At 42.9% G+C, this 16,646-nt stretch overlaps 1 protein-coding gene across 1 annotated transcript; it reads right to left on the bottom strand.

Moving 5' to 3' along the window:
• Positions 1-14,629: 14,629 nt before the first annotated feature.
• On the bottom strand, positions 14,630-16,219 carry xkr9 (XK, Kell blood group complex subunit-related family, member 9; the record flags this gene model as incomplete). Its single annotated transcript, XM_080865065.1, has 3 exons — positions 14,630-15,258; positions 15,340-15,554; positions 15,903-16,219. 3 exons carry the CDS (start codon positions 16,217-16,219, stop codon positions 14,630-14,632), a joined length of 1,161 nt encoding a protein of 386 aa, XP_080721191.1.
• Between the last annotated feature and the right edge of the window lie 427 nt (positions 16,220-16,646).

The raw sequence follows: 16,646 nt of genomic DNA, 5'->3' as shown, positions 1-16,646 counted from the left end.
TGTGGTAAGCTGCAAGCTGCAAAAGAAGCCAACGTAGGTCTTCTGGGCTGAAAGAGCAAAGCAAAACTGAAAGATGGAGCTGGGTGTAGCTGACACAGGAGTGCTGGTGCATTGATCTACTGTGCAGCATCAAGAGGCAGCACCGAAGAATCATCAGCGGGAAATGCAAGCAGACATCTGAAGTATGCAAGCAACAGTGACGGCAGTCATCGTGGAAACAATTGCTATTGACATAGTTTTTTTATGTTTGGTGAAAAAAACAAAAAGGAGAAGGATTTGATGATCGGAACTTTGAGGTTATGTGACACACACAGAGAATTCCACGATATGTCAGCAAATTATGGAAACAAATATTATGCAGTCAGCCAAAGACAAGAAACTGAAAATAGGCTGGCTTCTACAATAGGACAATGATCCAAAACATGGCACAAAATCTGCCATGAACTTCTCAAACACAGGAAATCTGCGGGTAGATCTTAACTTGTTTAAGATCTCAAGGAAAGTGGCAGAAAATTCCTGAGACTTTTAGCTGGCTACACAAAGTATTTGCAAGCTTTAATTCTGCCTGAGTGAGGTAACTAAATTCTGACAGCTTTGCTTTTTTTCCCATCAAAAATCAGCAGAACTTTTGCATCCAGCTGTGTAGTTCAGCTGAAAAGAACATTTGCACATCTGGTGCACTGCTGCAGTCAAACAGAGGCAAACGGAGAGCTGACAGATAACAATACTGCTCGTGACAATGACAACAATGATGAAGCCATTATCTACCACGCCCTCCCTGGTCCCCGCCTTCTTCCTTAATGTAGGGGGCAGCTAAAGGGTGTGTTTAACATGCTAGTGAAGCAGGAGGATGATTCTGGAGTAAATCACTTGTGGAAAGGTGAAATGTGGCCAGCACGAGTCGGCCTAATCCATGCCAGACATGTGCAGAACACCAGAGGAGCAGGTGCAAACAATTGAAGCAGCTGTCAGTGAGCTGCCGTGATCTCTTTTGATATCTTAATTGTTAGTCAATCCAAGAGCAATTTTGGCAACATTGCTGTCAGCCCCAGGACTTGCCCCGCTTAGCTTCAATCTGTCAGGGCCTCGTGGGGCTCTGGTGCTGCTGCTCCCTCCCTGACTGAGGACCCGTGTCTCCTGGATGTGTGTGTCCAGCCCATCGAGCATCTCCGAGGGAAATCGGGCCTGATTGCTGCCATTTCCGCTCACTTTGGAGGTTTGGGTCGGGGGTGCAGGCTAATGCTGATAATTGCCTTGCTTCAAAACTACTGGAATTCCTCCCACCCAACTCCGTCCGGCCCCGTCCCGACCCCCCTCGTCTGTTCAATATTCCCAAACATTGTGATTAGCATAACAGCAGAGTGTGTGTCAGTACTGATTTAGGTCTCCGATCTGAGACTCTCCAGATACTTCTGCTGCGGAGTCATTTAGGACAGGGGTGATCAGGAGCTACGCGGCTCGAGCTCGACAGATGTGGGGCCGAGCAAGCAGACTGTAAGAAGCACCACCAAGCTATGAGCTAATGCAGCTCTCAGCCAAATCTAGCCGAAGCAATTGTTCTAATTTAATGTGATAGCTACATTAAAATTCAGAAGTCCTTATATAAAAATGAAATGACACATTCATGTTTTCACACACACACACAAGCACACACACACAAGCACACCCAGACGCTCACACACATTCGCAGACATCCAAGTGGCGTCATTATAAAGAGATAACTCACAGTGCAGTGACAGTAAGTGACCTGTCTCTATCCATTCAAAGTGAGGTGAGGCCCGACTGTAAGGCCCAGCCTGACCCTCTCCGGGTGATTTATGTGGCCCCAGTAAGCCGGGTCTATTTGAGGGTCCGGCGAGGAATGAAAGTGTTAACAGCGGGTGTTGGGGAAGGTGGGTGCTGAAGGAGAGTTATGAGTTTTCTCAGCTGAGCGCCCAGCTTTGGGTTTCTGACATTGTTTCATCGGGGAGGGAGGGCAGAGTGAAGTAGTAAAAGGTGGTGAGCAGGCGGGGGGGGGGGGCAAAAAAGATGGGAGCAGAGAGGGGAGTGGGTGGAGCCCGCAGGCTTGAACTCCACAGCTGAACCACTGACCCCGACCATCCATCAGTGCAGGGGTGTGACAAGGCAGGGGCAAGGGTATGTGACAGGAGGGGGCAGGAGTGATGGGAGATGGAGGTGGGGGGAAAGGGACTGAGGGCTCTAATGGGCTTCGGGACATGGGAGGGGCTGGTCACTGAGGAGGATAAGGAACGGCTAGTGTACTGTAAAAGGATGCAGCAGACTAATAGGCGGCGATTTCTGGTTAAGACAGAACACTGATGTAGGTGCTGTGCATTACAGTCATTTGGTAGTGTGCAGGTCTAAAGATGGGGCTTGATTGAGGTTTGACTATGATCATATTTGAGGTCAGAATGCTTTGCTTGACTCCTTTTTGAGCAACAATTGCAAGTGACCAAAATGTAAGAAGTCAAAACTTCTACTGAGTAGCTTTTAAAAACCTAAAGTTAAAACAAACGCTTGTGCTTTTGGTTCTGATCTCTACTTTTATTCACCGTGGAAACAAGTTGGTCTGTTTGAGCACAACCGGCTGCAAAGTTTGTTATATATTAGTTTTATATGCGACGCCACTTTTAGAAATAAAGCTACCAGTGCTGGTCAAACCACCCAAACCTTTAAGAGGCAGAGCAGGTTCGCAACTGACTGCAGTAAATGTTTTGCACATCGCAGTTTGCTGATAGAAACTCGGGAAAATAAAAGATTTTATATTTATCAAAATGTTGCTTTGATGAGTCCATGTGTTACCAACTTTGATCAAGAATTAAAAAAAATTCTAAATGGGAGTCGAGCCATTCCTCTTCTGTAGACAATGGCTACAATTCTCTGTTACACTGTTTCCACTTTTGGGAGATTTAGACTGAGCTCAAAGCCAGACTGAACCCTTCCCCCATTTAGGCTCACGCTGCCAGCGTCTTTCAGCTGTTGCCCAGGACTCACTGTCACTTGGCTCCACTCACACAATGCATGGCCAGTGGGTAGACTGGACCCCGGTATCCGTCCTCAAAGGGGCATTGGCCCTCAGCCAGACAAGCCTGAGCCGCCCCCCTCGTCACACTGAAAGACTAGAGGAACACTAATGGTTAACTCTGAATCGGGACATGAGGAAGAGTCTGGGAGAGAGGGAAAGATGGTTTTAATATGATCCAGTTTGAAACTCTATAACACATATTCCGATTTCATTAGGGGCCAAAGATGGAGCCTTATGTCGGCAGCATTAGCAGTTATAGGGGTGACTGTGTTTGTCTGCTTGACACTGTGTAAAAGAGGGTTAGGGTCTGGAGGATGAAGACACGGAAAGCGAGGAGGGGGCGGTGGAGAAGACACGAAAAGGAAGAGAGAGTTCTGGACCCTCCCAGTTAGGTTATGGCACTGCAGCATGGACAAATCCATGAGCAAGCGAAACCACTGTTTTAAATAGCAGGTATCTGGTGTCACCCTACCCTGAGAGAGGCCCTCTCCATCAATATGTTCCTTTGCCCTTGTCTGCTCCTGATATCTTTATCTTGTCAGGACCTCTCCTGTATGTTCCACCTCAATGGCTTCCGTCTGTGCTCGCCCTCTCCCGTGCAGATGGACCTCTGCTGGTCGATCCGCTCCAGGCTCTCCAGGCTGGATGGCGGAGATGGGGGTGAGAGCGGGAGGGGTTAAGGTGCAGCGGGGGTGAGCTGTGAACGCAGTCTTATGTCAACCTGTAGTCTACAGGGGCCTCATTACAAAGACGCCAAAGGAGAAGCTTTTAGGGGGTAATTAGACCATTACAGATAGCCAGGGGAATAAATGGGCACTCCTTATGTTGTCTGAATAAATGAGATGTTAAAATGTGCAACTATTCTTTTCAGCTTCTAATACATTTGATACATTGTTACTGCTGGGAATAGTCACATTTGAAAAAACCCAGCAGTTTACATGCTGAACAAAGAAATTATACTGCACAGGCATGTTTGATTAATGTAATTCTTAACATTTTAAGTGTAAAACAATAAAATATCCAAAGCAGTTCAACTTTTCTTTTTTATTATTTATAAGCTGCAAAACAATAACAACAATAAGTGCTTTTTCTCAGCGTAGATGCCAAAGACCTGCTCCTATCACAAACCCACTGTGTTGAAATAGACTCAGCGTGGATTGTACGAGAGTCCCGCTGGCCAGGAGGAAGCTTCCCCTGTTCTTTCCTGTAATTTCGAGCTTACCCTGAGATGAAAATGGGCCCGGGATTGTGGGAAATGACAGATGCTGCTCAGGAGGGCCATTGAAGAGGTCATATGTCATCACGGGGTCGCACATGCCCTTTGAGGAAAGGCTGAGGTGGGGAGGGGAGGGGGGGGTGGGAGTTTACCCTTCCCACACTACCTGGGGAGACGAGACTTGCGAACACAACTAACCAGGACCCGACTGACTCCTCTCGCCGGTCAGTCTGGTGACGAGCAGACAACCCTGCATCGGCGTATGTGTTGCTGCGGTATAAGAAACTGCTCCAGCAATGCGATCCAACCCTAAAAAGACATGAAAAGGCATTTCCCTTGTCTGACTTTCTATATTGCCTACACTTTCGCCTTCGCGTCTATAGTGGGAAGCCTTGTGCTGTAGATCTACAAATATTACACACATAAATCATCACCATCATCAGTGACATGCTCCTTTGCCTGGTATGTCCTGTCTGTGTTAGAGTTTCTGACAGACAGGCGCCTGCACTATATTTCATCTCTGCCTCCCTCTCCTTCTCTTTTAGACTCTTGCAGTAACTTGCAGTGTGTGTGTATGTGTGAATACGTGGACTCGGTGTGTGAGGTTTTAATGGCCGTTGGTTACCTGCTCACATATGATACCCCTCCAGCTTGCTTGGGCAGATGGCTATTACTTTCCAGTTGTGAAAATCAAGCTTATATAAACACAGGCAAGACTGAGATGCACCGAACCAACTGTAGTATCCATCTTATAGATAGTATTTGTGTGTGTGTGCGTGCGTGTGTGCGCGCGCAGGGCCGATTCTTTGGCGTCTGTCATGCACAGCCTATCCTGTGGAAATCATTAAGTAGGAGCATTAGGCCGTCACTTCCTGGCAAGGCATGCAAGTGAGATGAAGAGCTTTATCACTTTCCAGGACAGGTGGGAGCGTTATTGAAGGCAGGGCAGTATTAGTGTCAGAATCAAAAGTGAAAAGCAATTTTCACCTGTGGTTGATTTACTTTTGATTTTAGCTCTTGTAAAAAATAAAATAAAAAATAAAATTTTAAAAACGTTTTGTGGAATCTTTAAACACTGAAGCCAGTTTTTATATGCTCTTTTTAAATAAAGAAGAGGTCATTAACATAAATCACTGCAGCACTTTTATAAATAATCCACAATTTATGTTATTTCCCTGCATCTCATAAAAAATAATTAGCTACTATATTAAACCCTTTACGGGACAGCTTTGATTTGAATTTTCCGGTTTCATTAATTGCGGCCTCTCTATGTTAGGCATGAAACCTGAACTTCTCACTGTCTTGAAACTCAATATTCCTTTTAGTGTCAAGGTTGGCCCTGTCCTGTTGCCTCTCTTATGGAATCTGCCGTCATGTGACTTGCACCACTGTCCCAAACTCCCTGGATTATTGATCACTCGCTGCTGTGAGTGAGACATTTACTGTAGCCCATATCGCTCCGCAGGAGAGCTGCGCACGGATCGCTTCTTTTCTCAATCGATAGATAATACAGTGGTAAATTATTCAGCCACTACGACATGAGAAATCTATGCATAATAATAATAATAATAATAATAATAATAATAATAATAATAATAATGTGTTGTTGTTGATGATGCTTTTGTTATTATTTTTAACGCATTTACATTTTATAGCAATACTCTAACAGGCATGCAGCATAAAGGGGATTGCTATGTATTTTGTGTAGTAGACCAAGCAAAATAAAATTAACACACAACAAAATAAATAATTTCGCATATGTGTAAAATTAAACTCTAAGTTGTGCAATTTAAACGGTTAGATTAACTGAAACATTATGCGGTAATATTTAGTGTATTATTCAGTTCTAAAATTACAAGAATAGAATATTACAACTTTTTTCACATTTTTTTTGTCATCGACTTGGAAAAATAGCTTAGTCTTTAAAAAAAATAGAATGAAAATTGGGAGTAAATTTAGCCTGTTATATATTAAATTTCTTTCCTTTTCTTTACCATCACTAAAGGAATATGATCCAGAATTATTTTTTCTTTTCTGTCCTTATTACTATAATGCATGCATATTTTTCATAATCGTTTACGACATTAGTTGCGCTGATTTCGGGAATTCTGGAAATGCAACGAACAGCTTTGCATCGAAGACACAGGAGTGGCAGGCTAATTGTCTCAAATCACTGAACGGTATTTATTGAAAATCTAATTAGGCACAGCACAGTTTGCTTGAAACCAGCCGAAGCGTCGGGCTAATTATTGCAGAGTGGAGATGAGTGTAATGAGGCCGATCAGGTGTCTGACTGCTGGCCTCTGGTCGCACAGGGGCAGCCGGTGACTGGAGCCCCGGAAGGCCGGGGCCGTGGATATGTGTTTTCGTGTATATATACCGCCATCTACTGGACAGAAATGAACCAGGAACACAGCTATTCATACACACACAAAGTCAGATAGTATCTTAAAATAAATTCAGTCCAAACCATACCCCAGATTTTTAAAAATACACTAACCAGTAGAAATAAGAGTAATAATTATAGGCTTAATAATAACATCATGGGCTTGATTAACTACTAAGCAAAAATCTGCTGTTATCAAAGTAAATGAACTTTTATCATGATACTTAAAAGCTATTTTTCATGCCAAATCAGCATGAAAGCTGCTATCAGCATGTTGTTGTTGACTTGATATTTGTGGTGCGGTTACACTTATATTTTTTTCTGGTGACCACTAGTTGACAGCCTGTGGACCCCTCGTAAATTTTTTGAATCTAATACATTAATATTATGTTTCGTCTAACCTCATGATTGGCAGATTCAGATGCTCCATCAGGAAAATGACACAGCAGGTAGTCTGTATATTTCCTCTAATGAATCCTAAAAGTCCATTCAGAGCTGCCCAGTGGACCATATTCCTAAAAGTTGAAATCTTTACCGTTGCAAATGTGATCCGCATCGACAGGCAGACCTCACCCCGTTGGTTGAGAAAGCAGCAAAGGGCCTTATAAGCTAAATATTTTACACAAGCCAAAAACCCTGAACAGAGCTTTGTAATAATGCTAAAAGTCTCTCTGTGTGTATGTGTCTGCCGGTGTGTGTTTCCTGGGAGGAAATCCCACATGTGCCTGCCTGAACTCAGAGCCCTATTTGGGTATGCATGGAGCCCGGCGTGGACGGGACCCTTGGGTGGCCTAAACTATACTTTTGCTCCATAAAATGATCAATAATAATTATGTCAAATGTAAAACTCCTATCACAGAAGACGTTGCCAATCTGGAAAAGCAGGGGGCTGTTTGTTTGAGCTCTCCAATGACTTATTAAGAATAAAGCACTTCATTCATTCTTGCTTGCTCTTATGTACGTTCCCTGACCTTTGAGCAAACCAGCAGACATTCTTTGTCCAAAAAAAAGAAAAGGAAAAAAACAGCTTTTAATTCATTTCCACTTCCCCTGGTCAACTTTCACCCAGAGTCACCTCTGACCGCACTCCTCTATCTGAAACCTTCATAAGCTTTCCACAGATTTCTCCAACAACTTAAACTTTCAAACATCTTTGGCAGAAATTACAGCCTGAGATCCCCTTGGCATAGGCAGAATGCAAAATAAACTGCCTCTAATTGTAATGCTATGACCATCTTCCTTCTGACTGTTATTTAGCTTGGCCGCTGCCTGGGGCTTTGTGGTTTCAACCAAATAGCTCAGTCAGTGTGAGAGGGAGAGCGCATTATTATTCTCGCTGCCCGCTACACTGCACATGCTAATAAGGGAAGACCACTGGGATGTTTTTTTTTTTTTAAAGAGGGGGAGACGGTGATGTCATCAGTGTGCTTTATCTGAGTTGAGATCTGAAGGTGCTGGTGGTCGTTTGGGGGTAGCTTCCTCTGGTAGACTCTGGGGCCCAGGAGTGAACCCGTGGCTTTGCCAGGGACCCTTTTTAAGGAGATTACTAAGTCACCACACCTTTGTTGCATTACGGGCTAGACCAAAAGGCCTTGCACTGTGCACATCCCATTGAGATGCCATGTTGATAGCTTTTTGACACTTAAATGAAAACAGATAGCAGCAGTCACGTGAGCCGAGCATTTCTGCTTTCTATAAGTTTGAGGAAGTTGGAAGGTTGGTTTTTTTAGGCAAGGGGGCGACTCTCTAGTTATCGGATTCCTGATTAATTCTGTGAAATGATGCTGGTGGAACGTTTCATCATTAATTGTCAATAGCAGGACCATGAATTCAGACAAAACTAAAGACTACCTCATGTATATGTGCTAAACAAATTACTCTGAGAAAAAAGAGAAAGACACATTTTGAAAAGAAAAGAAGGATCACTTGGAAATTTCTGCTGATCCACAATAAGATTAGGTCCTTATGGCCTTGTGAAAGTCCCCTGTTGGACTGTATTTTCAGTAATGTTAGAGGTATGAACACCGAGCATTTCTAGATAAAAGGCAATAGTAAACCACAGTAGCCTGTTTGCTCAAAACTGTAAAAAGCTCTGACTTATTGTTTTGCCATAATGAAAAATTGTATGCCATGAAAATGTTTAAGTTGGTTTTAGTATTTTTTTAAAACTATCATCGCATTTGCTATTACAGAAAGAAGCTAGCTAGCGATGCTAAGTTTAAATCTGCCTGTTTGTGTAGATTTCTGTAGCTACAGCTTAAGCAAATGTTTTACCCCAGTTATTAATAAAAAAAATCCCATTAAATCCAATTAATAAAATCACTTTTGATAAACTAACACTGATACAGTGGTGCTTATTAACAAAAAGAGACTGTAGCTAATTTTATTAAGCTAACTAGCTTAGACGGTCTCAGCTGCCATTTTATTAGACTATTAGAATTCATTATATTTGGTTTTGTCAAGCATAAATTCACATTGAAACTAGATCATATGTAAGTTAAAATCAGTATTGATTATTTATCAGTATAAAAATATATCTATTATATATGTATATGTGTAAAAAAAAGAAAATAATTTGTGTAAAATCTGAAATGATTAAAAGAAAATTCTATCTTTTGTTCAAAATATTTAACAAAATATTTAAACTGCCATATCCAAAAGATTGGGCATATACTGCATATGGCCCATCTGGATTTCGTAGGTTCTACAGTAAAATAATAAGCCTAAAAAGCAAACTGAAGGCAAGTTTGAGTCTGTTGTGTTGCTTTTTAGCCAAACTTGAGGTAAACTTTCCCCTTATTGGCCGTGGCAGAAGAGGAATGGGGTGGCAGGCTGAGACTCAGCCCGATCCCAGTAGGCGGGGGAGTTCCACAGTCTATTCCAGCCACACAGAACCTGATTTTATTGCCCTGATAAAACGTCCTCTGGGGTAATCATGACAGGCAGTTGCCCCCTTTTCATGCATACGCTGGAATGGCACCGCAAGAAACCAGAGAGAAAATCACACATCCCATTTCTCACACCGACCTGTCCCTGTTGCTCAGGCCCAAAAGGAGTTTTATGGTCATTTCCCTCCCATTCACTGCAGATGGGTTAAATATTACATCAAAGGGTCTTTAATGTTTCACCTCTCACATTTCTTCTCAGTATCGAGTTCAAAACTAGTGTAGGCTGCATTTTTACAGTAGATTTAATGGATCAATGTCCATAATCACATTAGCACTGGCTTAACGTATAACAAATTTCACCATACCAGCATCAAAGACCTGACCTCTTGTTATAATCAGGCATAGCATCTTTTGCTCTACTCAACATTTTTGGCCTTTGTGATACTGGGCGAAAAAGAAAATTGTCAAGGGGGTGATAAGCTGTTGTGTACGCGGCTCAGAGAGAAAATGTATGAGAGAAAAACGTTTGTCCCCCCCATACTCATAAAGTCACAGATGCTTTGTACGCCCCCTTACAGTTTTCATGGCTCACCCTGATAATCATTTCCTTATCAGAAGACTCTTTTGCCATTTGTGTTTCTCATCGGGGTAAAGCTCTAATCCACAGGGAGTCCACGGATTTTACAAACTTTCACTGGTGGCCATACTGATTGATGCCATTTTGACAGAAGGAAGAAAAAAAGAAAACATGATATATGATGTTAAAAACTATACCACAGTGGCCATCGCTCAGCACTTCCTGTTTAAGTCCAACGGGCCATCAATGAATAATCCAGATTAGCAAAAGATTCAAATAGACAAACTGCAGACAAACTAGAATTGATGGCTTCCACTGAGCCGCTCGAGGAACAGGCCATGACGTAAAAGGAAAAACATGTCAGGTTCTGCCAGCCAGGTTAATCAAGACAAGCTTCCCTTGCACAAAGATGTGTGTGTATGTGTGTGTGTATGCTAGTGTGTTTGATTGCAGCCTTGTGCATATGTACGTGTGAACCCATTGCTCATTCATAATATGCAATCTTATTTTACGGCTGATTGTATTTGCCATACATAGGCTGTATGCATGAGGTCCTCTTACCCATATTTCTACCCTGCACAGCACAAATAAACAAGAACACTGGATAATCCATCATCTTGTGCGCTGTGGGAGTGTGCCCAACATAAACATGGCTTCTGTTTTCTATCTGTGTCTATGTCTGTGCGGGAGAAACCGCGTGTGCGGGCTGGGATGGGTAGCACCATTATGTTAGTGCACGCTGATTGTCCGTGGCTGTGAAACATAAACCTCCTGCACTAAATGAGGATTATACAAATGAGCTTCCTCTTCGCTCTTTGTTTCTGCGTCCCACTGGCTGGACAAGACGCAGAGCGGGGAGCACGCTTTGCTTCAGAGCTTTGAAGTCCTCTAAAGATGACTCACATGTGGGTTTGTGAAGAGCCGAAATGGGGGTCAAGGTGACACGCCTGTAATTGTTTTAACATTTATTTTCTATTAGCTTAGCTCCAAGGAACTGGTTTTGATTTAGGCCAGTAAAAGAACTTATATCATACAATCGTGTGTTAGTCTACATAGAAGGGAGGGTTAAGTCTCAAGCAGGATCAATCTGCAAGCAGTAGGTGATCAGCTACAACCCCTTTCTCACCTGAGATGTTCTGTTTGCTCAAAACAGTCATAAACACCAATTTTCTTCTTAATAGAGATGAGGTCAACAGTTTAAGACGTGTTTTCCACATCAGTGCACTGATTTCCATTTTTCAATTAAAAATGTGGGGCTATATAATAACCAGAGCAAATATTAGGGCCATATAATAACAGACAATCCCTTTAAATCAACATTCATATTGCTCAATAAATATCTAAATAAGGAGAATGTCTCCCGAGAATTAAGATATGTCTATCTGAGGTTAATTCTCCACGCTAGATGACTCGTTGCTTCAGGCAAATTGATGCCTTATGTCAGAATTATAGCAACAACTGACCTCATATACAGTAATTTCTGCTTAATCCCAGATTGACTTTCCCTCATTGTGCCTCTTGACATACAAGACTGACAGCTACTCCGTAGCAAAAATCCTAGTAGTAACGATGGTAAGACCATTGTACCCACCATAATGCATACAATATCCTCATTCATTGTACGAGAGCTTTATTTACAGAACCCTCTGGGTAACGCAATGCCACGCTGTGATCACACACACCAGCCCACTGCATGTAATTATACTCAGCCTGCTCTCCAATCTGTCACTGCCCAACCTAATTTGTAAGTGTGCATGTACAGTGATTAAAGAAATTTCTGTGCCACTGCAAAAAAAAAAAAGGGGGGGGTGGTGGTGGAGGGGGGGGGGTGTCTATCACTCCCTTCCTCCACATTTGAGGAATTCTCCCAGAATGAGGCGACGCTGCCATGTCAGAACGAGCCAGGCAGACGTGTACAGATCGCCAACACTGCTAATGCATCTGAGGCACTGGTGTAGCAGTCAAGCCATAATAATTAAAGACATACAGCATCTTAGGGCTTCATTAATCATAGTTTATATGGACTTTGAAGCCCTAATGAAAAACAGCCTGCCTTCCCGGGTTTATTGTGTCTGTACAAATTGTGGGGATGGTGTATGCCAGGAATCCCCCCCCTCGTTTCTCCAACTCTGACCGGCTGTTCCAGGATGTAGTGATGGAAAACAAAAAGATAAGATTTGGTGAAAAGTTTAGCGGTGGTTATGGAAAGGTCAGCGGTCAAGACTGTTTACGTAGACATGGAGTGCCATTCAAATCAGACAAATCAGAGCCGGTGCTGAGGCGGTGACAGTGGGTGATTGCATGCCTTTGGGTTGGTACTGCTGCCGTGTTGTGCGAGTGTTCGATAGCACCGCAAGATCAGGCCTTTACTTGGCAAAATGGAGACCTGTGGTGCTCTGAAGATTCATCTTTGATCTGGGTCTAGTTTCTCAGATTCTCACCGAGCGCTCCAGCATTTTCTGGAGGCGCATTTCAACGAGATCGGAGTTAGAGATTACTGGGTATTACGCTCTCAGTGCCAGAAGTGGAAATTACTGTGAGGCTGTCAACGCCAGCGTTCTCTCTGCTTGTTTTCTCCTGGAGACAGGGAGGTAATGCTTTACTCAACACATTTTATCCCAATGGCTTGCGACTGTTCCCTGGCAGTGCTATCAGTGGTGAGTCACCGCCATATGTAGTTCGACAAAGACCACAGAGAGATAGACTGCTTAGGACTCCAGCACAAGACACATGTGTCTTCTCCCAATAAAAATCCCTCTGGCAGATTTACATTGCATTAGTTCACTGAGCCCGAGGAAATATACAGTAGAGGGCAGAGAGGTGCGCATTCATCATCTTAAATGCAAAGGTTGATGTGATTTTGGTTGAGAGTCCTCCCTGCAGGTGCTAATACCCAAAGGAAAGTTGTTAAAAATCAGCATCACGGACAATCTACACATACATTTCTGTCTTTTTGAACTATATCTAATCACCTTTGTGTTCTCTAAATACGCACAAATCAAATGCACGCCGTGGAGTTGGAGTGTGTCCGATGAGGTTCCACAGTAAAATTCTGTGCACTACCTGGCAGTGATTCATTTCCTCTCCAACAAAAGTTGCTCACTTAAATTTGTCATTTTATGGAGTGCTTCTGACACGGCACAACCGACAGATGAAAGTTAAAGTGGCCTCTTGGAGTAAACAAGTCAGAAAGCTCAGAGTTTGGCTAAATTAAAGGAAGGCCAGGGGTGAGGGTGGGGGTGGAGGGGGACGTGCTGCGCTTATTTGAGAGCCAACAACCATCGTGCTCTCTGGACCCTGCGGTTTGTCAGCGTTCCTCCCAGGTGAGCTCACACTGGGCCACCCTCCCCTCCCCTCCTTTTCTGCCCAAGCCAGGAAGAAACAGCGTCCGCAGCTCTCTCCGGCTTGACTCATACAATATTTTGCTGGTAGTCAAAACAAAATTAGCAGTGGTTTGTTATTTCTGGTTAGCTCATCCATGACCCCCTGTCTTCACTACTTCTCAAGAGGGGAGGGGGGATGTTTAGTTGCCACCTTTCAGTTTCTGAGTATTAGGATGCTGAGGATCCTTCTGGTAGCTACATTTACAGTAATATTCAAGTTCAGTGACATTACTGAAGTGGTAGATGATCCACTCTTCAACTCTTGGTGAGCATCTCGACTGTCCAGCTTTCCTGTTTTGTGTGTGATCCTGTACTTGATCAGCTGAACTTTTTTTTTTTTTTTTTTTTTACTTTTCGGCAAAAACAAGCGATATAAGGCAATGATATATAGGTTAAAGGCTTAAATAGTATACTTAGGAATCCTAAAAAATCAACTACAGTATAATTTTAAAGATTATGGAAAATGTTAAGGAGAAAACATTAGAGGGATTAAAAATGACTTGACCCCATCTTTAAGTAATCTTTCATGCTTTCTTACTAAAAGAACAACTTTGGTGGCTTTGTTACTGTTGCTCACGCCACCATTGAGCTCACAGCCTAGATAATGGCGCCATCCTGTGTTGAGCATATGCACTACAGGTCCACTTGCAAGATTTGGATATACAAATGTTACACTGCACAACGCTTTGGTTGGTGCTTCACCAAGCTGCTAAGGGTAGAAATGCTAATATGGGTGGGGTGATGCACTGACAAACAAGCCTTTAAGAAGCACAACAATGTATTTATGTTGCTCTCATCACTGGTATATTATACTACACACACTTGGGGGAAATCCTTTATTTTATTAATCTTGTCTTTCAGTTTCTTCTCAGATTTAAAAGTCATGTGAAAACATCAAGAGATAATTCTGCTTTCATTAATATTTGCAGATTACCTACTGTATTGCACATTGTAAGAATAAATAGGTAAAGAAAAAATAAAATAGACATTCAACCACATATATTATTGTCTAGCTAGCCACCAATAGTGCAAATGGTACCTTCAAAACCTCTAAAAGCTCCTTTATTTTATCTCCGTGTGAAATCGTTAGGCCGGTTGAATCTGTGCGTGTCTTTTTGAACCCTTTTACACTAATTTGAAAAAGAAATTCTTCATTAAGGTTTCAAGAAGTTCTTGATTCTTGCAAGTGACTTTGTTTCCTTTCCCGGGTCGTCCACCTCATCCTCTTCGCGCTGCACCCTTCTGGGATGCAGTTGGACGTAGTACAAAATGAGGCACACCAGTCCCAGCACTGAGCATCCACAGATTAAACCGCTGATTGTCAGCAGCAAAGTGCTTGTTTGCAGCTCCGGCTTCAACAAAGCCATCAACGACGGCGACATAATGTTAATAACGGTGCAGAAAATGTAGTAGGTGGTCATGGCTACTTTTGTGTCTTGTCCTTTCACATTAAAAAATGTGAATGTCAGGATGACTCCTGCAACTGCCCTGTAGAGAAACTCCAGGCTTCTGCTTGAGCAGAATTTGGTTTCAAGCAAGTGTGTCCATATTGTTGCCAGCAGCCAGAGGACAGTGAGCGCTACTGTGGTGTAGATACTCAGTATGAGAAGGAGGCTGTAGCTGAGAATGAGGCTGGTGATGGTACAAATTTTGTAGAGGAGGTAGATTGCTGTGGGGAGGCCAGAGGGCATTTCTCTGATATAGGGGAGAGATCTCCGCAGGCAGCGGCGATAGTCCACCAGTGACCATGCAATGTTACAGAAGGAGAAGGCCACAGATAGACCTGAAAGACAAGAACAGGCAGTGTAAGTAGTGATTCTTCAAGTTCGCACACATGTGTAGAGTATCTTTTGTCTCTACTTACACTGCATGACTGAGACCTCGTTGTGGCCCAGTAATATGTAAAGCTGTAAAAGGAGCTGGGGGGCACTCTCCAGGAAAGTCTCAAAGAGCTTGAGCATGCTCAGATCGGTGGCCACGCAAAACAGCTTCTTGTGAACTTCCCTCAGCTTATCCACCCCATCGCCATTTGATTTCGTCCAAACCACTTGGAAACCCTCTTTCAGCAGGTGGTAATACCTAGAGACAAGGCAAACACAATGAAAACAAACAAGCTGCCACCCTGCAGTGCACGTGTTATTGCATAGCGTGCTATTGCTGCATAGACGGTGATTCATTTGTAAGGCTTTTATCTTAATGCCATACAACAAGTTGAACACAGCTTGAATGTGGGCATTCCAGTTTATTAAATACCACTTTGTCAATGTGCGTGATTATCATAAAGCACGTTTTGACTCACAACATGCAGGCACTCCTTTTTGTAGGTACAGCAAGCAACCTCAAGTTAATTTGCAGGTGTTAAACTCAAAGGTCATATCCTACTTCGGCTACTGTGGTCTCATGAAAGCTGTAATTTTAATGGCATACCTGGTAAAGATGCCAAATCCAAATGCATGCAGGACAACAAGCCCAGGTTTTGACATGTCTGATATTTCTTTTTTTCCTTCAGGGTTTAAGAGAGGGTCATTCAAGTCATCCCAGTACCAGGCATAGCTGAAGATCTGAGTAACCAGTAGCCCGATCAGAATAAACATCACGGTGAACCCAGTCCAGACGTATTGTTCCTCTTGAAAATATTTCACAGCCAGTACAATGTCTGTCCAAATGTCCCCGACATACAGGAAGACTCCAGCGATGGTTAATAGCCATCGCACTTTGGTGTACCGAATGTCTGGCTGAAGCATCGTGTTGTCACTTGAAACTTGAAGTATCCGTCTGTGTTGCAGACAGATGTGCTTTTGCCTGAAGTTCAGTTTTGCTTTGAAGGGTCTGGAGAAATGCTGCTGTGGACCCTTTCCAGTGTTTCAGGGGCCATTCTGGTCAATCTGCAAAGAAGGCACACAAAGAAAGACATATATATAATATACGTGTGTGTGTAACATTTTGTCTTGTACAAACTGCTGCTTGTTTTTGTCATTGATATGAAATGCAGCGTGACTTTAGTCAGGTGCTGCGTGATACTGACCTTTGATCCATGTCATGAACACATAAAAAAGTCCTGATAAGCACTTAATTTATGTAATAGAACAATTATTGATTATTTCTATCAGGGCAAATCAGAGCATTAGAACTCTTACATAAGAGACTGGATTGTTCTTACATTTCACACAA

The sequence above is a fragment of the Rhamphochromis sp. 'chilingali' genome (assembly GCF_963969265.1).
Source record: "Rhamphochromis sp. 'chilingali' genome assembly, chromosome: 18".
NCBI lineage: Eukaryota > Metazoa > Chordata > Actinopteri > Cichliformes > Cichlidae > Rhamphochromis > Rhamphochromis sp. 'chilingali'.
Note: the sequence above shows the minus strand (reverse complement) of the source record. Positions and strands in the feature narration are given on the sequence as shown.